The following is a 26336-nucleotide window of genomic DNA, read 5'->3' as shown; positions in this document are numbered from 1 at the left end:
CCTTGGTTTAGAAGGATTTCTCATTCACAAAGCGATGTCAGATATGAAGTGTAATACTAGAACAATTACTACACTTTGCTCCTAGCTAAAACGCTAACGAGAAAAGAGTAAGTAAAAACCATAAACATGTTGATACGCTTTTTTTCTTTTCTTTTTTCTTATTTTTTCTTTTTTTTTTTTTTCTTTATTTTATACTCATGTTCACCCCTTACAAAGCATATTGCCACTTAGACGTAAGGGACTACTATTTGGGTCTATGTCTAGGAAAGCTTAGCAAGATATTTGTTTATATTACATTTAAACTTCTGTATATCAGTACAGCCAGGGAAGCAGGCAGTAGGAAGGGAATTCCAAAGGCTAGCTGTTCGAGGGAAGAAACTATAAGAATAGAAAGCTTTCTGGCATTTAGGGACAACAACAGCGAAGGGGTGATATCTTATTGCTGAGCGGTTTTGTCAGGAATATGTACGTTGAGGGGGTACTAGTGAAACAAGTTCATCAGAACACATTCCATTAAAATATTTGTAAAACAAGCACAGTGATGCAACATTGTGGCAATGGGACAGGGGCTGGAGCTTAACAATTTTCAGAACTTGAATCCTTAAAATGTTAATACTTATTTTATATATATATAATATATATAATTTATGTGGAAATATCTTTCAATTATATTTCACTTTTTATTTATACCAATCCTTTAATTTATAAAGTTCAATGTAATTACACAGCATATAAATAAATGACAAGTCTATATTCCAAATTCCAAGATGTTGACCATCTTATGATTTATTCCTTTAAGTTGACGTACACAATTCTTGACAGCACCTATTTCATAACGCCAAATCACTCGTTTAATTATTATATCAATGAATTTATTTCGCCCTGAACTCATCAGAAGAAAAAGAACTTTTCAATTTTAAAATAAAATAAAAGCATATGGGTATGATTACAAAATCCAAAAATGGGTAGTGAAGTTGCAGTCACTTTTACTTTATCTCTCTCTCTCTCTCTCTCTCTCTCTCTCTCTCTCTATATATATATATATATATATATATATATATATATATATATATATATTCAATTAATTTTAATACTGTACGATTTTTTAATACCCAATTCAGGAGGTAGGTGATGTAATATCTGTTCTCTTGTCATATCATCTTCCAAGCATTACCTCCTCCTTTGTGGGTAATGCAGTATGTGTCATGTGGTCACACTACTATCCTCTCAGGCTAGAAAAATATAAGAGAATATATTTTCTGGTATATACACACACACACACACACACACACACACACACACACACACGTATGCTCATTAATAATACACAAACTAACATTTTTTTCCTGAATTTTTTCTCTCCAGTCTAAAACTGAACATTTTTTCAAGCCTCCCCCTACCCCGCATCTATTCACACAATGGCTATCATCGAACCATGTCAGTTGTCCAATGTTGCTATGACCACAATTTTTTGGGCTTGTCACACAAACTGTTGTGAAAGGCAAGTAGACTGGGGTGGAAAGTTGTGATGAGGAGAGAGGTGGGGTGCAATGCAGGGTGAACTAAGGCAGGCTGACCGGCTTGCATAATAATGCCCTCACGAGACACCCCCCTCCCACGTTCCCCTTGTCCAGGCCACCAGTTTTATTATCTTGTCATTTATCATGTTCTGTAGTTTGCAGGACAAGAAATGAACCTCTTCTCTCTTTCTCTCTCTCTCCTCATTTTATTTATTTTTTTAACATTTTCTATTTTATTTACCCTACCCCCACTCATATCAAAAACTAGTTATTTTTTTTTCTTCTCTCTTGTCCTTGTTACTTCCCTCTTGCCTTCTACTGCCCTTTGCTCGGCTGTCTGGGCTTGAAAGACACCAACCAGCTCTTGTGACCTCTGACATAATGAGTTTTTACAACAAAGACCTGGTTTCTCTTAATTTCACTCTTTATTATTGAGATTTTTTGTAAAACAAATATACACATCTTGGGACATATCTTTAAACTAAAATATATAACGAGAAGTGATCAGTATTCAAATTTAAATAAGTTTATTAAAGTCAATCATCATCTGTATAGTACTAAAACCTTTTTTGCTTGTTATCGTGCACACTGAAAGGATATAGAGTTAATGATATGAGAAGTAGTTGGAGGGGATAAATAATTGAGAGTGAGAAAGAAGAGCCAATAAAAATCAAATGATTATCAATAAATATATCTATACTTTATAACCTCACTAAAAGAGCTTTATTGCATTTTTTTTATTTTATTTTTTTTTTTTACATCTTTTCAAAGATTCCCATTCATTCCTTCCGATATCAATTTTTAGATAAAAACATGAATGTCAAAGTTAACAAATTATATTTTTAACTATCAGGACCTGTCTCCCAACGTTGCCCTTGCAAATTATAAAATAATAATGTAACTTAATAAAGATACAAGTATAACAGTATTAATTCTGGGTATTTATTTATTTTTTTTTTAATTAGCCTATTAAAAAATAAATGTTATGGTGATTTTGTGTCCAGATTGTATAACTCAATCATAAGCATTTGTCTAATGACCAGCTTTGAAACCTTTAAGGTGATGTCCTTTTCTCTTCCCTACAACCCCTTTCCCACAGAAAAGACGTTGCTAGCCTGTTTCTGCTTTATTGTTATTTTCATGGCAAGTGTTCGTCTGAGCTCCAATCTATGGTCCCCCTCTCTTGTCAAACTTCCACAAAACACACAACTAACTACAACCACGATCAACAATTTCCTCTACTCTCTTTGTGCCTAAACTTAAATACAGGTTCCATGAACAAAGCTTCTTTCTTAGAACTGCACGCCTGTGGAACTCTCTCCAGTTGCCTGCTTTCCAGCTGACTCCTGTATGGTAACCTTCAAGTCCAATATAAACAAGTTCTTGTTGAGCCGTTCCTGTAAATAATCAAATTGTATCCAACTTACATCATTAACAGTTACTACACTACCACCTTACAATCATTAACCTTTATCCTCAAGTGTCCTTCAGGCCTTGATAAGTGGTTACTCCTTTGTGTAAAAATAATATAAAACATAACCATGATGTTTTTTATTTCATTGTTTTAGTCATTTTGTTATGTTTGTACAATGTGTGTATGTATATGTGTATGTATGTATATAACTTTCTCTTTATTTTAGTCATTTTATTTTTATGTTAGTATAAAGTGTATTTATGCACACCTATTCATGTAAATATAAAAAATAACATATTTTCTTTCTCTTGTTCCATTTCAGAACCATCAAAGTTTTTGTGCGGTACATGCAAGACGACTGTAAACTCAGCATGGTCGCTCGTGCAACATGTACAAAGCACTCATGGTATGAAAATCTACTTACCAGCGCCAGATCTCTCGGCCCAAATTTCAAATTTATCCACACCATCACCTAAGGCATCGTCGGACCATGTCATGACCCCACCAGCTCCGAATGCAGCTGATGGTCTACCTCATCCTCCTCATCCCTTCATGTTCCGTATGCCATTTGATCGGCAACACCAAATGCCGCCTGCGCCTACTCTTAGCCCTTTTAACCGTCCCCCAACGGGTCCGGAATTTCGCTTGGATTTAATGAATGATCCTTTTCATTCGAGGAATGTCCAAGGCCTTTCAAATCTTTCATCTGCATTCGACGTGCCAACCCCCTTTCCGACGCCGTTTAATGACCGGCCGCGTATAATGGAAACGATAGACTTTTACTCGCAGCGTCTTCGTCAGTTGGCATCGACTCAGACTCCTCCTTTACGAAAGCCAACGCCTCCTTTTTCACAGCCTTCTTCAACATTCACATCGATAACACCAACGCCATCGCACTCACAAGAATCTTTACCGAAGAACTTAAGCCCTGCAAGTAAGTTGAAATCATGTGAGTTTTGTGGAAAGTGTTTTCGGTTTCAAAGTAATCTTATTGTACATCGAAGATCTCACACTGGTGAAAAACCCTTTAAGTGTCCCCTATGTCCACACGCATGCACGCAAGCTAGTAAACTGAAACGACACATGAAAACACATATGAACAAGTCCCCGCTGAGTAGTATGTCGCAAACGTCAAACATATCTAATGCCTCTGAGGGCAGTGTCCCCTCTAGTAGTAGCACCCCAGACTCTAACAAACACATGATAAAACACGACGATTCTAATATTGACCTAGACAACGAAGACGAGAACGAAGAAGAGGAAGAGGAAGAGATGGAAGAGGAGCTTGAAGATGAGGAGGATCTGGAGGGAATCAATGAGTTACATAATGGATCCCCGATTCCGTTAGATTGTCACGTGGAGAAAAACTCTGAGCTGTCATCTCGACTCCAGGAGCGGAGGACTCCAAATGAAAGGATAAGCACAGTGGGTGAAAAGTCTTCCTTGCTCAGTGAAGTAATGGAAAATACGGGCTTGAATAACATTCAACAGTACAACGAGGCTTTTCAGCAGGCCTTGGCAGAAAATATACACAATAAGGACACAAAAACAGAGGAGAATTGTTCTGAAGGCACCGAGAATGGTGACCGAGACATCAAGTCTGAAGAGACGGACTTGTCGTATTCGGGCCACGAAAAAGTGGAAGCTTTGGACTGCTCTAAATCTCCCTACAGAAAGCGGATCAAAACAGAACCCTCGGAACCATCATTGAACAGTATGGAATCAATATATTCTAATATGTGGATGCCTAGTTCCCACCATCATCAGGACTATTTCCTGTCGGGATTATCGTCACGGCTACAGGATCCTAATCATAATAATTTTAGTTCTCCATCGAAAAGTGCCTTGAAACCTAATCTCTCGTCTCACCCCAAAGCCGGTACGAGTTCTAATACGTCCGCCAGCAATGGTGGCCCAATCTCTAATAGGAAGGACCGCAGAAATGATACCTGTGAATTTTGTGGGAAGGTTTTTAAGAACTGCAGTAACCTAACTGTACACCGAAGAAGTCATACAGGGGAAAAACCGTATAAATGTGAGCTTTGCAGCTATGCATGCGCTCAGTCAAGTAAACTCACCCGACATATGAAGACGCATGGTCGCATTGGTAAAGATGTCTACAGGTGTAAGTTTTGTAGTATGCCATTTTCGGTACCCAGCACGTTGGAAAAGCACATGCGCAAGTGTGTGGAAAATCGTCAGGTGAGAGGCGTTCAGGAAACGGATACTGACACTAATAGCACAACGACATCGACGATATAGCTGCATCTTGGTTTTTCATATTTTTTAACAAATTTTTTTTTTTTTTTGGTCGGGTGGGGGGTGTATTTTAAACAGAAGAAAACAAAAATTATTGCATTATAAAAAAAAAAGGAAGAGATGAAAAAAAAATTATATAATTTCCCAAAAGTTATGAGAGAGAGAGAAAAAAGTTGTAAACATAAAAGAAAGAATTAAAAAACAAAATGAAAACAAAAACAGACTAATTTCACCGGTTGTTATTTTATAGGGATAAAAAGAAAAGAATTTTTTTTTTCTTTGTTTCCCTATGATCCTAATATTTTCTCCCTTCCAAACCATAAGTATTTTTTCATGTGATTATTATTTAATTATAAATAGAAAAATGGAAGAAAACACAAATTGTTATTGAATATTATAGCCTTTATTTAAAGATTCTAAACAAATTAAATCAAGAACAATATAAAGAAAAGGGCCCAAAAACTCAAAACAATAGAATTAACGTAAAAGAAATAGTAAAATTTCTTTCAATGTTACCTCTTAAAAATGTAATGTTATTTACGTTTACAGTTTTCCCTACATTTTATAGGCTTTTTTTTAAACATATTCTCTAATATTTTAAGACAATTTTTGACTCTTATAAAAAAAAAAAGCATTAATATTTTAGAAGTCGTAACCAATCTTTATTGTACAAAAGTATCAAAGCTTTAAAGATTTTGCTATTAAACTTTTTATATTTTTAAGGTCTTTAAGTATAGATTATTGAAAAATGTATAGCAAGAAAGAAAAATAACCTCAGATTTTTTGTGAGATTTAAAAAAAAAAATTTTTTTGTTAACCTAATTTCATTTTTAATCTTAGATTGTTATAATAAAAAAGGAATAATCTTATTTTTATGATTTAAAAAAAAAATATATTTATACTTGTGCATAGACCTGAATTAATTTTGCAAAGATATTTATCCTTTCCTTGCCTCCATAAATGGAGAATATCTAATATAAAGGGAGAAAATTCTGTAAAGAAAATCTGTTAAAAAATCATACACAAAAATTTAAATCATTTCAGCTCTAATTCTTATTAGAAAGCAAATAATCAAATAAACACCTCAACACACAAATAATTATATTTTATTTACTATGCCTTGATACTCTTAACTAAAAAGATTAAGAAGGTATTATTATTATTACATAACTATTAGTAAATATATTCCCAGCAGTACCAGATTTAGTGATAAGTTACAACCTATGAAGTCATGACTCACAGCGATCTTTAAAAGATTCTAATCTTCTGGTTTTTGAACTTGTTATTTAACTGTTAAAACAACAAAATTAAAACCAAGTGTTGATTTTCATCTTGCTATTAAAAAAAACAAAAAAAAGCTAACAGCACATTAAAGATTTTCAAATTTGGAGACCTTATGGTATAAATTTTATTTATTTAAAAAGAAATAAAGGGGGGGGGCGTTTATAGTTCCCTCTCAAAATCTAAACCGGGCTCTGGTTTTCCCCTATAATCCAACCTTACATATTTCTAAAAACCACAAAGCAGTAAGATATTACCTGATCTTTCTCTATTCTAATATCAATACAATGACTGGTGTATGGCAAGCATAAAATCATGAAAACTGCGGAAGGAATGAGAATGCAGCTTAAAAATTCTAATATAAAAACAACTAAATTTTAAATTAAAAAAAAAACAAAGTCTAATACAAACTTATATCAACGAAAGAAGCACACTATTCAAATTTCTGTTGTCTTTAAAAAAAAAAATGGGATATGATTTTTTTTTTTTTTTTTAACTTTTATTTTCTTGTGTCTAAACGTCTAAATTAAAAAAAAAAGTTATTCTATCTTCAGTTATTCAAAGATGTCTTTCTTTGGAACAATTCTAAAATACGTAGACACCTTCATCTTTCTCCTCCTCTTCCTCCCCTCTCCTTCTGACTTCCAGAACTGATGGCTTTTTAATGCTATTTACAAAATAGAGGAAGAAAAAAGAAGAAAAAAAAATGGATCATGTACAAATTCTAATTTCCAAAAATCACCTATTTATTGTTGATCAACCTTACTTCAGACATGGCATGTTATCAAAATGTATGTATGACCTCTTTGAAAACACACATGATATATATATATATATATATATATATATATATATATATATATATATATATCCATGCATGGTGGAAATATTTCAACATGATGAAAGAATATACATTTATATATATATATATATATGTGTGTGTGTATTTATTTATTTATTTTAGTAATAAGAATAAATTCCTCATCCTAGAGAGTAGGACACCTGGTTGTTTCAAATCATGATTGGTAGTGATAAATGTCCAGGTTTTGATTCTCAGGATTGTTGCACTCACTATGTCTAGCCACACCGATGCAGACGAAACAACTGTCTGTGGATGAATATATATATATATATATATATATATTACTACTTAGTATATCCATCCCACAATGGGTTGTGTTATTGTTCTAATACATGCCATCACTATGGAACCAGCTATATTGAGTTCTTCAGATTCATTGTGATGGACATAGATACTAATGTTTGTGGAGCAAGATATGAATCTCTACTTCCTTCAAGTTATAGCTAAAAATAGTAACTTGTGTTTAAATTACAGCATCAAATATCTTGTTTGTACTAGCTATTATTTTTCCGGATAAGATAATATCAAAAGGGATGGTGTGCCATAAAAAGAAAGACAAATCATCCAAAAATTTTCATAATATTGGAGCACTCTTAGTTTAATTTACGAGAGATTATTGCCTCCCTCAAATATCTTAAAACAATCAAAAGCGTCTTCTATGCTGACATAACGGAGAAAAAAAATTTTTCTTAATTTTGTGGGGGGAAGCCACTCATTAGCACGTCTTAAACTACAAAGCTTCAACTCAATACGAATATATGGATCTTTTGAATTTTTAAAAAATGAAGCATCCTGTTATCAAAAATTGACATTTCCCGAGCTTTTACTTTAAAAGTTATGACTTTATCAAATTATATATATGTTTTTTTTTCTGACTTATATATAAACTAAATTGGTAACAAAGCATAAAAGATCTCAGTTAGAGCAGAAAATCCACTAAAACAAAATTCTAATATATTTGGCTATGCTCAGGAAAACCTGATGAGTTGATATTTGTTTAGTCCTCAATAATCTGACCTTGAGGCAGGGAAACATATATATATATATATATGTATATATATATTAGTCCAGTCATACCATTAAAGCAGTTGACGATGGAGCTGTTTTATTTATTGCCCTATCATTACAAATGGCTAATTGACATATAAATGCATGAGATATATATATGTGTGTATGTATATTAAATGGAGGATGAGATATAATAAAGTTATAACTTTATTATATCATCAGAACAAAAAGGGGAAAATTAAGAAAAAAAAAAGAAACCTTTCATTACATAATTTATATATATATATTTATACACAGTGCTCTTATGAACGTGAGAATGACAGTTTGAACTATTGGAGGACATCCACAAATTAATATTTTACATGTGGATTGTGGGGAATAAGTTCTGCCGTGCTCTCCAAACAAGCTATGGCTATACAATTATGGATGATGGACCTACCTTTGCCATATACATTTCATTCATATATATATATATATATATATATATATATATATATATGTGTGTGTGTGTGTGATACAAATTAGTCTGACAGTGGCTTTATTGCTGCAAAGCTAAAGTATAGGTCTGTTTAGACCCAAGAAGCCTAGCCTTTCAGATTTTGCCTTCCTTTTGAGAAGGGGTTAGTTGATTGCTAATTGCTTGAGGCACTCTGACTGAGGAATGCTGTGCTGGCTTCTCAAAAGCACACTTGATCTTGTGTCTAACGTCCTGGCAAGGAAGTAAATAATAATAGTAAAGTTTTATGTAGATACATGAATTATATAATTTACTCTATAATATGATATTGACTTAATATTCTTTAAATTGTTTCATTGGTGCATATTTCTGGCAGATATGACTGAAAAGCAGAACAAAAAAAAAATGAAAGACTCCCCTTCCCCCGCACACTTAAAAAAATTATGTTGTCCATTTTTTGTCTAGTATTATGATAAAAGTTAATTATAAAGAATTAAAAAACAAAAACCCTTCCCAGAACTTTTTGATAAAATATTTGTAAAAAAAAAAACAAAAACAAAAAAAAAAACAGAAAACAAACCAGAGTAAGTCATTAAAAACAATTAAACTTCTGCCTTTAACACCTTCCTACCCTTGTTCTAAGAAAATAAAATTATTTAATACTTGTGTTGTTAATATTCTTAATAAAATGTATCCCTAAATTGTTTTAAAATTTAGATATTTTTTTTTCTCTCTTCTTCCTGAAGTCACAAAATCTTCTTTTTTTTTTCTTTATTGCTCTGGCGCTATGACACCAACATCAAGCTAACTCTTATAGAGTAGCAAGTTGTGTTTTCTTTTTTTTTTTTTCTTGTTTTGTTATTTTGGGTTTTTTTGTTTTTGGGTGTATCTAATATAAACCTAATTACCTGTAATTAAAATCAAACCAAACAAAAGATGCACGGTTTTACTGATCTTTTCTTTTTTTTTTTCTTTTTTTTTTTTTCAATATTTATTTTTACCCAAGATTAATCAAAGCAAAAAAAGAAAAAAAGAATCCTTACATTATAAATATACTCCAATGCAGTAAATTTTTCTTTTTTCTTTTTCTTCGGATAAATTAGCATATTTGTTGATTTTAGTTTTTTTTTTTTTTTTTTTTTTTTTTTTTTTTAATACAATGACGACCAATCAAAATGCAAGAAATTCAAGGACAATGTACGGAATGGTATTCTTTGGTTGCTATTTTTGAGTCTGTTGCTCTAATATTTGGAAAAAAAATGAATGAAAATTCAGAGCAGACTCATGTCAAGAGTTGTGCCTGTTATCTTGAGGCTTATTTCATAGTTAAAGCCTGTTTTATAAAGTCAAAGATATTACCTTTCATATATATATGTATATATATATATATATATATATATATATATATTAAGGAACTTTAGTGACAGGTTTTTTTTAAATATGATGCTGCTAAAATCCTGGACAAAACAGATCAAATTTTTTTATCATGTGCTATCAAATGTGTCAGAGGTTAATACAACGTTTAATTTTTGTGTTTTTTTGAAAAATCTTTTTTTATTTTTTTTTTTTATATATGTATATATATATATATATATATAGATATATATATATTTATATTCTCTCTCATTTTCTTGTCTTTGGGGAAATGTGTGAGCAAACTTATGACAAAAAAAAAAAGGTGAAAAAAATAAAAACAAAGGAAACACAAGCAAAAACCCTCTCCCAATTATTACGATTATCAGTTATGTCAACCTTTCCCCTACCTAAACGAAAATATGGTAAAATATTGGAGTTGGTCGGTTTTATGAGCTTTCTGGAGAGATGAAGGTTACTTATGTAAATAAATCAAATGCTGAACACTGCCAATGGCTAATAATTAAATGATATATATAACAAAAAAAATGGGGGTGGGGATGAAATAAAAATCGGGGTGCCTAATTTTTCGGTGCCAATTCATCAAAGAGTGAAGTTTTTAAAAAAAATAAAATGTACAAAAAAAAAAAACTATAATAATGTTAACAAAAGTGAAATTTGGTGTGAAATTTCACCATTGTCAAGGTATTTGAGAAAAGTCATTGTTCTAATATGCATAAAATGTGTATACAAAAAAATAAAATAAATAAATATATATATACATATATATATCTGATACACAAAACCAAATGATTTTGGAGCAAATAAATACATCCATTTAAAAATTAAATTTTTAAAAAACTTTTTATCACACTGGCTAATAATAATAATATTAATAATGATAATAACAGTAATAAGTTAAAAAAAATTTTTTTTCATAGAATTTCCCAGCCCCACCCTTGGAGAAAGAAAAAAAAAGTTGAGAATATCAGCTGTTATTAATGCATGCTTACATAATTTATACAGACACAAACACACACACACATATATGTATATGCATGCATACACACATGCAACAGACACACACATAATTCTGAACAAACTCATATACACACACAAATGCATCTATATTTGTAAACTTCTATATTTTGTTTTCACCCATATGCATGCACTCTTGTATTATTCTTAGGGTATACACACACCGAGCACATGTGTATACATGCGGTACACCAATAATTTGAATGTCATACACACATTTCATTGGATTGGATACATAACTGTGTTTGAATATTTCTCCTTATCAGTATAACTTTTTTTTTTTTTTTTTTTTTTTTAAATAATTAAAAAAAAACAAAAAAACATTTTCTTTTTATTCAATCTTTAAATACCCCAATTCTTTTGAGTGTCTATCACGTGTGCATCACGAGATCCACATAGATACACTGGAATCATAACTATTATAAATTGAACTATGTACATCAGTTTTATATATATATATATATATATATATATATATATATATATATATATATAAAAATACATGCATATATATGTGTGTGTGTGTGTGCTGTTTGTGTGTGCATGTGTATATATATTATGTACATACCCCCCACTCTTTGCCGGGCGTTTTGTTTATTTTTACACAATTATACATTTTCTAATAATGTTTGAATATTTCAATTTGTTTTTTTTTTCTTTTGTTTTTTTTTCTTCAAGGGGAAGGGAATGTATGGGAGGTTACTCATAGGTTGAGAGAGAGAGAGAAAGACACGACAGAGAAAAGGATGTTCGAATAATACTAGCAAAATGTTGACCGTTATATATATATATATATATATATATATATATATAATATGTGTGTGTAGTTTACTTTACCCCAAAATGAGCATGATCAGAATATCTCTGTCTATCCGCCAGAACTATTTTTTTTAAAAGAATTGATAAAATCCGTGATCTTTATAAGAAATATCTGCAAGAATCTAACAAATTCATGTGAAAGAAACTAATTGTGACTATTTCATGTTTTCTTTTTCTTTGTTCTTCTGCAATCCTATTAATACCACCTCAAAGTTTTATCATTAATTAAACATTCAGTGAGTGAATCCTGTAAATTATTTTTCTACAATATTATCTTTGTACCCACACGGCACAGATAAATGGAAGCTACTGAGCACAAAGTCATTGTTTACATTTACGGTGTGCTCATATATATGCATGTGTACATGTACATACACACACACGTGTGTGTGTGGATATAATCTGTTATATATGTATATATACATTGTGCATATGTCTATGACATGCAAGATGTTATCTTCCAAACCCCCATAAAAAATCATCCATAACATTCAAAAATTATTTCTTTTTAAATATATTTCAAAACATAAAACATGTCTGTAGAATATATGCATATGATAATACAAAAATGTGCACATGCTTGGCTAGGTGGTGTGTATATATATATATATATATATATATATATATATATATATATATATATATAATCAATCATCATAAATATGCACATATCTACTGTTATACAGGTGCTAATAATAATCCACTGATGAAAAAAAAACATTGGAGAGAGAGAGAGAATATTGTTTACACACTGAAATAATTCCTAAGGCAGCTAGTAAGTCTATATATACTTACAAATATATATGTATACACACACACACACACACACACACATATGTAGATCTAAGTTTGAATAGTATAACATTAACAGAACATCCTGACTGTCATTCTCTTGGCTTGCGTTCATCTGAGCAAAACTTGAGGAGCAGGTCAAGGTGCAAAACTGATTCAGCATGTGCTGTTCATTAAAAACTGAGATCTGCATATGCTCTATCCTGGATATTGAGCACTCTCTCTTATAAATATAGCAACTGATACAACTTTTTGAAATAATCTAAAGGCTTGAGAGAAGGGGGAGGAGTCTCAACACTTATTATACCTTCCCTCCTGCCTACAAATTTAAAAAAAAAAAAAAATTTTTTCTTCAAATGAGGACAATAAAAAAAATTGAAATGCTGATTATATGTCTTGTAGAAATAAAATTAAATTACTACATTCAAAATATGCTAAAAAATATACAACCTTCTAATGATTCTTTGTTTTTTTTTTTGTTTTTTTATTTTATTTTAGTTCATTTTCGAAATAAAACTAAAAATTAAATTACTACATTCAAAATATGCTAAAAAATATACAACCTTCTAATGATTCTTTGTTTTTTGGGTTTTTTAAAAAAAAATTTCTTTTATTTTAGTTCATTTTCGAAATAAAATAAAAAAAGAAAAAAATCATGTTCTGGCTATACAGGGCAGAGAGTGGGATTCACTCCAAAAACCTGCTTAAAAAAATCCTCTCATAAAAAAAAGGGGGGGATTTTTAATATTTTTTCATTGTTAGAGTATTATTTATAGTTTTATCAGTTGATTTTGTCAAGTTCTCTCTTGTGTGTATCCAACAATCTAATATTCAAAATCATTCTAATGTGTGCAATATCCTACAAATATCGTTTGTTTGTAGACAACTTCTCCATTTTATTTTTTTTCATTCTATCTTTTGTCTTTCTCTGCATCATACTTTTAAACAGGATTAAATGCAAAAAAAAAAAACAAAAACAAAACAAAAGGAGTCTATTCTTTTATATATATCAACATAGAGGAGAATATATATATATATAATATGAATAAAATGAGAGATCAGAGTTATATCAAATTGATTTAATGTCAGTTTCACAGCAAAGAAGAACTTACATGTGTTTCTAGGAGAATACGGAGCATACTTGAATAGATTCTAGTAGCTACACAAAAATCCTATCATCAGAGTTTGTCGACAAATCAAAGCAGTATAATGTGGCTAAACTTCATACATAAAGTTCTCAGATGTTCAGGAAAGCGCCAAAATGTGTATATGTATATATAATTTGAAATACCAATTAAAGAAAATAATATTGATCAAATATTATTCAATCTTGTTTTAAGGTTTAACAAAACATGACATGTGCTTAAAACGTTTAATAAAATTATATCTCTATAATATTTTCTTCAAATGTATTTTTTTTCTCATTCATTCACACATATGAATCGTTTTCCTCTGTAGATATGTTAAATTGAATTTATTTCCACACATCCAGTTGTAAAAAATCCAATGAATATCTTGTCTGGCAGGGCAATTTTAAAAACAAGGAATATTCTTTAAATTTTTGGCGTTTTCATTCCTTTACTTAATATCTATGTAGGATCAAAATATTATTAAAGCCAAAAAAGTATATACATAAAATGAGATGAAGGAATAATGTGTCTTTTAGTTGATAAAATTTCTTTTTGATGTTTTAAATCATAGGCAATTTCAACAGTTTATGCTAAATTAATACCCAGCATATTTTTTTTCTTAACGTTTTATCAAAATGATCAAAATTAACTAAAACATGAACTTAAGTGAGCTTTTCCTCCAAATCTTTTTTCAGTTTCAGTATTTTATTGACATAAATATTTGAAAATTCTCCTTAAATAGGTTTTAATATATATATATATATGTACTATATATAATGACACACATATATACTTCAGAATAAAAATATTGAATGACTAAAATTTGATATATATATATATATATATATATATATAAAAGATAGGTAGATATAGATAATATCAATTATTGTTTTGTTTTTTTTTAAAATAAAATTTATACTCAAATAAGCTCTTCTACCATTAGCTGAATAATTTTTTCACATTTGGTTCTAAGAATACGAGCGAAGCATTTTGATTCATCCAATAAGATATATCTCGTGCAGAGATGAAGTCTTTGCAATTCTAACAGTTCCAACTCGTGTAAAGAATTTAAGTTTAACTAAATTTTTATCTTGAAAAACTCTACAAGCAGAAATAGAATTTTATAGTTAAAAATGAATCTTCAGATATATGGCTGTAAAGCATAGAAGAGGATGAGCACATCAGTTTTTTCTTCTGCAAGCTGGCGCCATATTTGATTTAGAAAATTTCACATGCTACATTAATATAAATAATACTTTTCTTCTATTATCAATAAGTTCATAACTTGTTTCATGGTGCACTTCAGAATGATCAGGTTTTAATACAAATTCTGTTTTTTTTTTTTTTTTTACATTATTTTTTGTGACATTAATACTTCTATTTATAATATTATCAGCTGTCTTGTCTTCCCATCATATACCAAATAATATATATTGCATAGATCGCATAACTTGTCAACATTCGCCTAATTAGTTCTTGGGTTCATTAGGGTTGTGATATATTTAATGGTGAAAAATAATTTTAAAATAAAAAGCAAAAATTGATTCCCCAAGAACTAATTTCACTCAATTTGTATAGTGCATTTAAAAACATTAAAGAATAAAATGTGTTTTTACTTTGAATGGTTATGTCAATTCGTTACTGACAATGGTTTGTCTTTGTATGCATTTCGATTGCGCTTTGTGTGCTGGAACCACTGGGTTAAGTTGAGAAAAAAAAAATGATTTAAATGTTAAATTGACCACGGGGTTGGATCTATACAAATAAATGAAGGAGATGCTGCTTCTATCTTCAAGGGTTAACAAAAACAGTTGTCTATTTTAAAAAAAAATTTTTTATTATTATAAGTAAAATATTAACAGACAAAAATGTGGCTGACCGAGTAGGAAAAATATGCCATCGCTCTTTATAGAAAGCATATTGGCTTCGGTCAATCATTTCTTCTCTTTTATTTTTTTACACATCATCATCATCATGTGCAATCTTACATAAACAAGGAAATATGGAATAATAGAAATGGTATCAAACCTCTGAAATAGATTTGTAACCATTTATATATATGTTTTTCCATGCTTTGTATTGGGATGTTGGTGTGTTATTAACATAACATGTCATAGACTGTAGAAGTTCAAGCCCTATTCTATCTGTTAATGATATTTATTCATTAATGTCTTCGTGAAAGGTACGAACCTGGAATCTTTTTACCATCTATGAGTAGTGATTCACGTTTGATATGTAGTATTTTTGTATTAAATACTCATCAAGAAAAGACAGAATTAACACGGAATAGGCAAAACCAAACCTATAAGATAATTTAAAAGCAGAAAAAGTTTTTTCAAATTAAATACGTCCTCCCAGCTTCTTTAGGCAAAATGTGGCCAACCTTGACAACCTATTCGTTCAGTCAGCATCATTTTATCTGAAGTTTTAAAAATTTATTTATCCTGTGTTGTAGTTACTATGGTGTTCTAAGTGACGACAAACCTGGTAACAAATATACATTTACCATTTTTTAAAATTATTATCTAATGATTTAATGACTTAAAAATCTCCAAAACAAAACAAAAGCAAATTAGTTTCATCAACTTTAAGCCTTAATCATGTAATAAATTGTGTATTAATTTGATATGAATACAAATGTTTGGTATAAAAATTAACTTTTTTTTTTTTTTTCCAAATTAAAATTATGAACATTTTCTTTTTTTTTTCTTTTTTTTAACACTTGACCATCTATGTTAAGGGATTTGTGATGCAGACATTTTTAGAAATTTATTTGTTCAGAGCTATTGACATCTCTGTGAAACATATTTTTTTAGCTGTATTCCATTTTTACCATATATATATAACCATAGTAGTTAATTTCTTTTTAGGGTTACTTATAAACCGAATACATTATTTTTTAGCCATATTCCATTTTTACCATCCATTTACGGTTAATACTCATTTGTCTGCGATAGTATGTCTGTTAAAATTCCATATATTATCCACTTAAATGTTAGATATTTTAGATCTGGCTGTAGTTCTGTATCTATTCATCCACAAATTCAAGAGAAAATAATCTAAATTGAATTGTGTGAGATACCAAACTCTTTTGTTTTTTGTTTGTTGTTGTTTTGTTTGTTTACTAAAGTTTAAAAGAATGAATGCAGAATAAGGCAAAATCCTCTCCCCCCGCCCCATACCAATTTTTTTTTTAAATGAACAAAAAAAAAAAAATTAAAAAAAAAGATAGATTTTGATCATTGCTCAAGGAACTAACTATGCAAGACTTGCCGTAAAATTAAAAAAAAAAAAAAATCTGATGGAGTTTTATCAGGGATCTTGTTAATATAATAATTAGTTCCAAAAAAAAAAAAAAAAAAAAAATGGCATGTTTCGACGATTTCATGCTATTTTATAAAAGACAAATTGTTATTAAATTTGGGAGAGTTGTGTTATTTTTCCAAGAAAGAAAAAATATTACCATTGTTCATCAGGGGCTTCCATAGAAGGTTCACTTAGTCAGATTTTAAGATTTAAAAAATCTTCCATTACAAAAGATCTGTGTGTGCATGTGTGTTATATATATATATATATATATATATATATATATATATATAGTATGGATGTGTACATATCAAGAGTATTATTTTCACACGCTATTAATCATCAACCTTCATTTGTATATCTCTACTGTTTATACCATTTCCTTGATACTAAGAACTCCTCCCTCCATAGGAATGTACATTAAGAAATAGATATGATACATTATGTTTAAAGCTAAACTAATCTGTAATGCTATATAAACAGTAGATTACTCTAAAATATATGACTATATATATATATGTAGTCATCCACATACAGCATTGTTTCGCTGTATCACAGCTCATCAGTGTGGCTAGACTTGCAACTACCTCAAGCCAGGTTTGAAACTCAACCGCCTTGGTGATAGTCTGCACTCCTAACCATAAATATGTGTGTGTGCCAAATGCAGATTTTCTATTGCTCTGTATTCTCTGTGTCTTCCAGATCTTCCTCTAATTTTCAGTCTTCCATAAAAAGACTTCACTTTAGTCTCCTTTTATTATGCTATCGTCATAATTATTGTTATATTTTCCCCCAACTGTACGCCAAAAATGTCAGGAGTTTGTTTTGTGACAGAAGGTTGTGTTCATGGTTAACTTAGTGGGTTACATTTGTTACTATGGGAATGACTGATTGAGAAATCCAGTATTCCTAGAAACTTCCCCCTGCCTAGGGTGTGTTTGTGTGATGTATTTCTCACAAACTAAATATTGCTTAACTTCAGACCATGAAGCATCGAAATCTTTTAGTCAGTGCTTTGTTTTTGTTATTGTAAAAAGTTGCATCTTAGAATTGTGAAATGGTTTTGATTCTTTCTTAAAAGGTTCACATCGAATTGAGCTGTTTTTTTTTAAATTATTTTTTTATAGATCATTTACATTGCATCAGAAAAGTTTTCTTGACTAAAAAAGGAAGAGTTTTTATATCAAGGCAATGGCATAAATTATTCAAAAATCCATATATACATTGTATATATAATTAGTATGCGTATGTATATATGAAGTTATGCTCAAATTCATTAATTTTCTTTTATCTTAGAACTGACTAAAAACATTGCCCTAAATTTTCCGGGTCTTATATTGGTTGTGTAAAATTATATCTGACAGATTCTTTGATTTCTTGTGTGATAATTCTCTGGCAGATTAAGATACCATTCTGTAATAAATGGATAGCCTTCAAAAATAAGAACTAATAAAAAAAATGCAATACTTCAACAGATATCTATAAAAAAAAATATCGAATGAATTCCAAACTTTTATATATTCATATATATATATGTTTATATATAATTTTATTTTTTTTTAATTTTCACCTGGTTTCCAAACTAATTTCTAATCTTAACCCCCACCCCATCTTACATTTAGGCAGGTACATGCAGTAATTGTACAGCTTGTAGCTAGAATGTTGAAGTTTTAACTTTGACCCTTGCTGTCTGTCTTACCTTAAATCTTTGTAAATATTTTTTTTTTAATTCATTAATTCCATCAATATACATGTTAACCTTTATGTACTCGCCCTAATATAATGCATTTTACTTTTTTTTTTTTTTTTTTTTTTTTTTTTTTATATATATATATAACAGCTAATGATTTTCAATTCTCTGTATTTCCGTAAACAGTGAAAGAAATGTTTTGAGGTTGAGACATTTAGAATTATTTGGTGATTGTTCTATATACGGCTTCCCCAATTTTAAAAAAGGCCCGAAATTATATGAACATTTACTTCTAATTATACTGATCATCACCTAATATATTTACATATATATATATTACAGATAAGCCTTATATCATGTGATTTAATGATAATTTCTGAGAGAAAAAAAAATTTTTACCTGGATTTTGTGAAGTTTTTATCCAGCAACTATCCCTAAAGACGTAGAATGTCATATGATTCAGATTTTGGTCACGTAGGCATTACATTTTCTCCTGAACACGTGTAAGATTCTTTAATGCTCTGAAACCTACATTAAATCACAGAAGAATATAATTCTTATCTGCAATTTTATGTATTCATAGGTCTATTGCAATTATTAAAATTACTAATGATTTAAATATTGAAGTTCATTTTGCTTTGGAAATTGATTCTTATAAGTCCTAATCAGAACCATATAAACAATTGTTATATATATATAATCACACATATGTAACATTTTTATTTATTGACCTTTTGGAACTGATTGGGATATATGGCTCAAGTTGGCTTCCTGTACCTTTTCTACCCACCCCCCTCCCGAATAAAACTAGAATTAAAAATATATCATTAAAACTAAAGTTAATAATTACAGGATTTACGTTAAAAGTTTTTTTAAACGCGTTTTAATTTGAAAGAATTTTAAGTCTTTGACTAATATGTAAAATGATTGAAAATAAAAGAAAATAGAGAGAAAGGGAGAGAAATAGACAGTTTATGGTACAAAAAATTTAATTGTGCTGAAAGAAACTATTTCATTGGTATGATAAGATGAAAAAGATCTTTGTAAATATAAATGCTTTTTTTTTGTATGTTTCTTTTAATTAATGTTATCATTTCACTGAAACAGATTTGTTTGACATAATATGTTAGTGGAATAAGTTGTTTCTAAAAGTTCAAGTTTTTTTTCCCTTGTATCAACAATTTTTATCAATTTGATAGATATATATGAAATAATCAAATCACATATATGTAATCAACTTCTTCCCCTATATATATATATATATATATATATATAAATTATTTTTAATAATTTTATTGAAACGGTATACACCCCTTAAAAATAAATAGTGTGTGTGTATATATATATATTTATTAGTATTGTATAAAAAATCGATACACAAGTAGAGATCGGGAGTAAGTTTTGAAAATATATGTCAATTAAGCTACACAGAAATTCCCACGTTTCATCCTTGTGAGGATTTGTCAGGTTATTGCAATAGCTTAATTGCCATGTATATATATTAAACTTATATAAACAAGAGTTTCAAGATGGAGAAAAGGCGCTATATGACAGTCTTACTAATTAAAATATATATCTGATATTTGGTTGTGTGCGTGTATAATATATATATATATATATATATTGAGAAAGAGAATCAAAGTAAGTCATAAAACGAAAAGAAAAAAAGATGGTCTCAAACCAATTGGGTTGTATATGACAAAATGTGTCCAATACAAAATTGCAGATCTCTCTCTATAAAGTAGAGTCAGTGGTGGCAAAAATATAATGCACTTAGTACAATAAGAATTTCATGTCAATCAATAATCGTCACGTGCCATCTTGTTTTATGAAGTGCATTTTATTTTGTCATTAATCCATAGCATTATTTACTAAATTCTAATTGCTAAATAATGGTTATAGCAACAACATTCTAATAAACATAAAAATATGCAATTTTCTAATCCTCGTTAAAAAAAAAAAAAATTAAATAAAAAATATTCGGTATCTTATACAAGTAACTTTTGGGGAATTGGTACATAGTTCTCTAATAATGATTGACCAATGTTTTGGACAATCTATTCATATTTCTAATCACTGACACAAATTTCCAACAAGTTCTAAATGCAATTACAGATGTACCCCCCTCCTCTCTCTCATTGATTTCCTCTCTTGAGGTGATATCGGTGTATATGGTACTTCTGATCATCATCATCATCATCATCATCATCATCATCATTATTATTATTTTACATTTGATAACTATCTCATGAATAAAGTATTATTATTTATTATTTTGCTTGTTTTTTATTTTTTTAAAGCTTGATTTTTTAAAATGTAAAAATTATATTGTGGAGTAATGTTTGATCAGGTAAAATACCTGCTTTGAAATACATCTGATATTTTAATTAATTAGGTGTTGCAGATTAATGCACCATATGCAACGTGTGTGTGTGTGTGTGTGACATATTGCTAGGTTGTTTATTAATTAAACACCTTAATTGAGATGAGTCAGTCATTTCTTTCTCAAAATTTGTAACTAATGATATACATGGATTTACATGTATTTGTAGCATATATATATATATATATATATATATATATATATAGAACATTCATCAGAAAAAAGTCTTATAAATATCTAATACTTGACATAAAGCCAATATTATGGAACTTTCCTCATGTTTGTGATAATTATATTTTCTTTTACATTATAAATGTAAAATTATTTCTAATCAAGCAACTTCAACTACATCATATGTCTATGCTATATTCTAATTTGTGAATTCTTTGTAAGTTCATTGTGTGTGTGCATATATATATATATATATATATATATATATATATATATATATATATATATATATATGGTCAAATGCATACAAATATGTATGGTAGGTGTATATAAGATTGTATGTGTGTTTTTCTCCTTTCTCTCTCTCTCTCTCATCCCCTTGGTATCCCTGTTGTATAATATTATAATCATCTGTTATAAAATAGGATGATGATAACGTACAATAAAGACGATGGAAAAAAAAAAATAGCGGTTATCTTGAGAATTGCAATACAGCTCCTTTTTATGTTGACTCCCTGTGACTAACGGAAACGAAGGATTTGTATATTATCCACTTTCTCTAGGAGAGGAGAGAAAAAAAATAAAATTTAAAAAGTCAAATCGTATGAATTAGCAAGATATCAAAATCCAAAGAAGTGTAAATCAAAAAAAAAAAAAAAAAAAAAAACTTGAAGCACAAGAGGCCCCCCCCAAAAAAAACAAACATTTTTTTTTTTTTTTTTTTAGAAAATTTTCTATAAAATCTTTTTTTAGAAATTTTTTTTTTTTTTTTTTTTTTTTTTTAATTAGTATTGTAGTTCCAGGGGTCTGCGTTATATCTTCCTCATTTATCCTGCAGTTGCCACCAACTGCCATGAACTCTTTTAATTTCCCCATCGTAAATTGTTCTTCCAATTGTGAATAAATACCCACATTTCCTTTCACATTTAGTACAATATCTAATAATATTAAAGGTTGCAATGATCAAGAAAAAAAAAAAAACATTTCTGCTGACAAATTGTCTCAAAAAGAAAAATGAACCCCAAGAAAATGTATAAAAATCATAGTCACATGAAAGTCGTTTAAAATGTACTTTCATTGTGTTATATATATATATATATATATATATATATACACACACACACATTTATTTAAATATATTGCATTCAAGTGATTTTTAAAATAAAACAAAAAATAAAGATTTTTTTCCCAGAATAAGTTCATTACTTCAATACATGGTGCTCATTCATTATTAAAAAAATATTAAACAAAAAAAAATAAATCCTAAAAATTCATAAATACTTTTTTTTATTATTTATTTATTTTTTTTTTTTTTATGAATTTTGGAAGGGAACTTAAATTTACAGAAAGATGAAAAAATAACGATGTAAAAAAAAAAAAAAAAAAAAAAAGATAAAATAAAAAATAAATTCCAGTATCGTAGCCTCTTTATATCTTTGTCTAATTTTGAAATTTTAATTTATTTCAATTTTTTTTTTTATGATTTTATACGTCTTGTATTAATTTTGTCTTTCGATAAGCATACAAATTAATCCCCCCACCTCTCCATCTTCCCCCTCCTCCTCCATCTGTTAACTGTTGCAATATATTTATCCCAGCATTCGAAGAATTTTTATTTTATTTTTAATCTGATCAGGATCTTTTATTCTTCTTTAAATCCAGTGTCTTATGCTTAAATTACTGAAAACACAAGAACGCCACAGTTGTGAAAACAAATATTTTGATCATCCTGTCTCTCTCTATATATGACCCCCTTCTCTCTTTTTATATATATATATATATATATATATATATATATATATGAGAGAGAGAGAGAAAGATTAGTTCAACTACTAAAAATTGGAATTAACGTGGTATTCAACTTCATGGGTTTGATTCTGCGATAACCTCTGATACTACTGCTACAAGTGGCTAACCAAAATGTCATTATGCTGTATTTTATATCTATATCACTCCCTATAACTTTTTCTTCTGTCTCCTACTTTGAAATGATCTCATTCTTAAATTATTTGATTTAATGACAATTTTGGAAGCAAAATAACTTTTTACACTTGTTTCTGGAGAAGTCGGCAGCAATCTAGGGAAATCCAGACTGTTTATAAGTGAGTCCCCCCTTTTTTCAGAAAGACAACAAATTCAAAGTAATCCAAGAGATCCAGACTAAATTGTTAGAAGAATGGCAGATGGACATATATATGGTAGTTTCCTTCAGTCTTGACAGACTATAGATACTCACTGTAACGGTGCCTGTACATGGAATTTTTGTGGCAAGAGTTATGCAATCTCCAACCACACCTCTCCTGAGTCGGCGTTGTTATATACCATTGGCAAGTGGAAACAATGCTGAGATAAGCAGAGAGCACATACAGTGCCTAGAATTTGCAAATGGTCACCCATCTGGTACTAGCCAGGCTCAACATTGCTTAACTTTGGTGATCTGACGAGCACAGGTGTGTCAATGTGATTATGCCTTATATATATATATGGTAGTATGTGTGATTTGTCTTCAAACTATTATAATTGATTTATTTTTGTTATAATTAGTAAACCCATAGATAGCAACGCTTACCAGCTGATACAAGCACATGCATTTGGCAACAATGTATGCAATTATCTGAATAAGAATTGACTCCTTAATAGATGCTGCGATGATAGACATCGGAATTAGCTTAGTTGTAAATGATTATGTTCAATCACTACTGATAACGTTGAGAAAGCTATGAACACAAAAACCCATTTATAGATGTTGGTTTACAAAAAAAAAAAAAAGAAAGAAATTCTGACATATGTTTAACAAATTACTTACACTTGGTATTGTTTTAGCATTAAATAACCTTAAAATTTGCATGACATGCAACAAAAATATAAACAAGGCAAAATTTGGATTTTTTGGACTATCGTTCTCATCTTAGTTGTTTTTTCCACAATGTTTCATTCGATGTAACCTCCGACCATCTTCAGGTGGAAGAATCAGAGTGAACTGTGACCATCTTCAGGTGAAAAAATCAGAATGAACCTGGATTTATTTAAAAAAAATAAATAGACTTTGTGCTATTTTTCACCATTTACCAATACATCCAGTGTGAATGCACTTAAAGATGGTCAGAGGTCACATCGGCTGATACACTGTGGAAAAAACAACCTAACAATAGTCCAAACAATGCAAATAATACAAAAAATAATTGTCAAGCCTCGTTTAAAAAATATACAAATATCATATCAAGGCAAAACTAGTTTGAAAGCTTATTTTCCACTTGCAAAGTTTTATATTTTCTTTTAAGGGAAAAACCTAAATTTGCTGGCCTCGGGTCACGATAGTTGTCGGAGCTGGCATAATGCAGAAAGTATCCAAAATTTGCAAATAGGAAAGTACATCACTGACAATCTCCCATAATGCATTTAGAGAATGTATTTTTGGATTTTTAAAGACTGGTTAAAAATGTGGCATTGAAAAAAAAAAAAAATGAAAGTCTACGGATGTAAAAGATATTCTATTTTTTCGTTGAACTATATAGAACTTTTGTAAAAGAATATGAGCATATCAATAAAAGTAAAATTTTTAGTGCAATAGTGAAGGAGTAAACCAAATTGGTGTTTTTTTTTTAAAATCCCAAATGTTTCTTATGATTTTTGAAGATCACGGTTATTGACCTTGTTTCCTTGCCGAGAGGCTTTTTTGACCCTACCTGACTTCTTTACTTATGTGATAAATGTTTGGGACATTGTTGCTGACTTGATGATATGTCTTTTAATAGATTCGGAATTACGTGTATCATCTCATTAATAACGTTTCATAGCTATAAAGTCATGGTGTGTGTATTATATAATAAATAAATATATATATATATATATTTGTTATATAGTATATATATTGTGTAATATAATATATATTTATTCATTAACATTTTTCGCCCTTATAGAAAACAAATAACTAAATTTTTTTTTTCTATTTCCATTTATCTACCTCTATCTTTTATTCCTTTACAATTTGTTTATATTATTTAGAGAAAGTACATTTATAAATATATATACACACACACACACATATATATGTGTGTGTGTATATATATATATGTATATATACACATATATATATGTATATATATATATACACATATATATATGTGTGTATATATGTATATATATATACACATATATGTATATATATATACACATATATATGTATATATATATACACATATATATGTATATATATATACACATATATATATGTATATATATATACACATATATATATGTATATATATATACACATATATATATGTATATATATATACACATATATATATGTATATATATATACACATATATATATGTATATATATATACACATATATATATGTATATATATATACACATATATATATGTATATATATATACACATATATATATGTATATATATATACACATATATATATGTATATATATATACACATATATATATGTATATATATATACACATATATATATGTATATATATATACACATATATATATGTACATATATATACACATATATATATACACATATATATATGTATATATATATACACATATATATATGTATATATATATATACACATATATATATGTATATATATATACACATATATATATGTATATATATATACACATATATATATGTATATATATATATACACATATATATATGTATATATATATACACATATATATATGTATATATATATATACACATATATATATGTATATATATATATACACATATATATATGTATATATATATATACACATATATATATGTATATATATATATACACATATATATATGTATATATATATATACACATATA

General features: G+C 28.9%; 1 protein-coding gene across 2 annotated transcripts in view; it reads left to right on the top strand.

Annotated features, from left to right (window-relative positions):
* Window positions 1-24771, top strand: part of LOC145256247 (BCL11 transcription factor A-like) — a 237546-nt gene extending 212775 nt beyond the window's left edge. For both annotated transcript variants that reach the window (XM_080114899.1, XM_080114900.1), the window contains one exon: window positions 3257-24771. In XM_080114899.1, coding sequence (XP_079971025.1) covers window positions 3257-5196 — 1940 coding nt within the window. In that variant the 3' untranslated portion in view covers window positions 5197-24771. The remainder of the gene's footprint in view (window positions 1-3256) is intronic.
* Window positions 24772-26336: the final 1565 nt, after the last annotated feature.

This window comes from Euprymna scolopes, chromosome 32 (assembly GCF_053919585.1).
Source record: "Euprymna scolopes isolate OS-2025 chromosome 32, ASM5391958v1, whole genome shotgun sequence".
Lineage (NCBI taxonomy): Eukaryota > Metazoa > Mollusca > Cephalopoda > Sepiida > Sepiolidae > Euprymna > Euprymna scolopes.
Note: the sequence above shows the minus strand (reverse complement) of the source record. Positions and strands in the feature narration are given on the sequence as shown.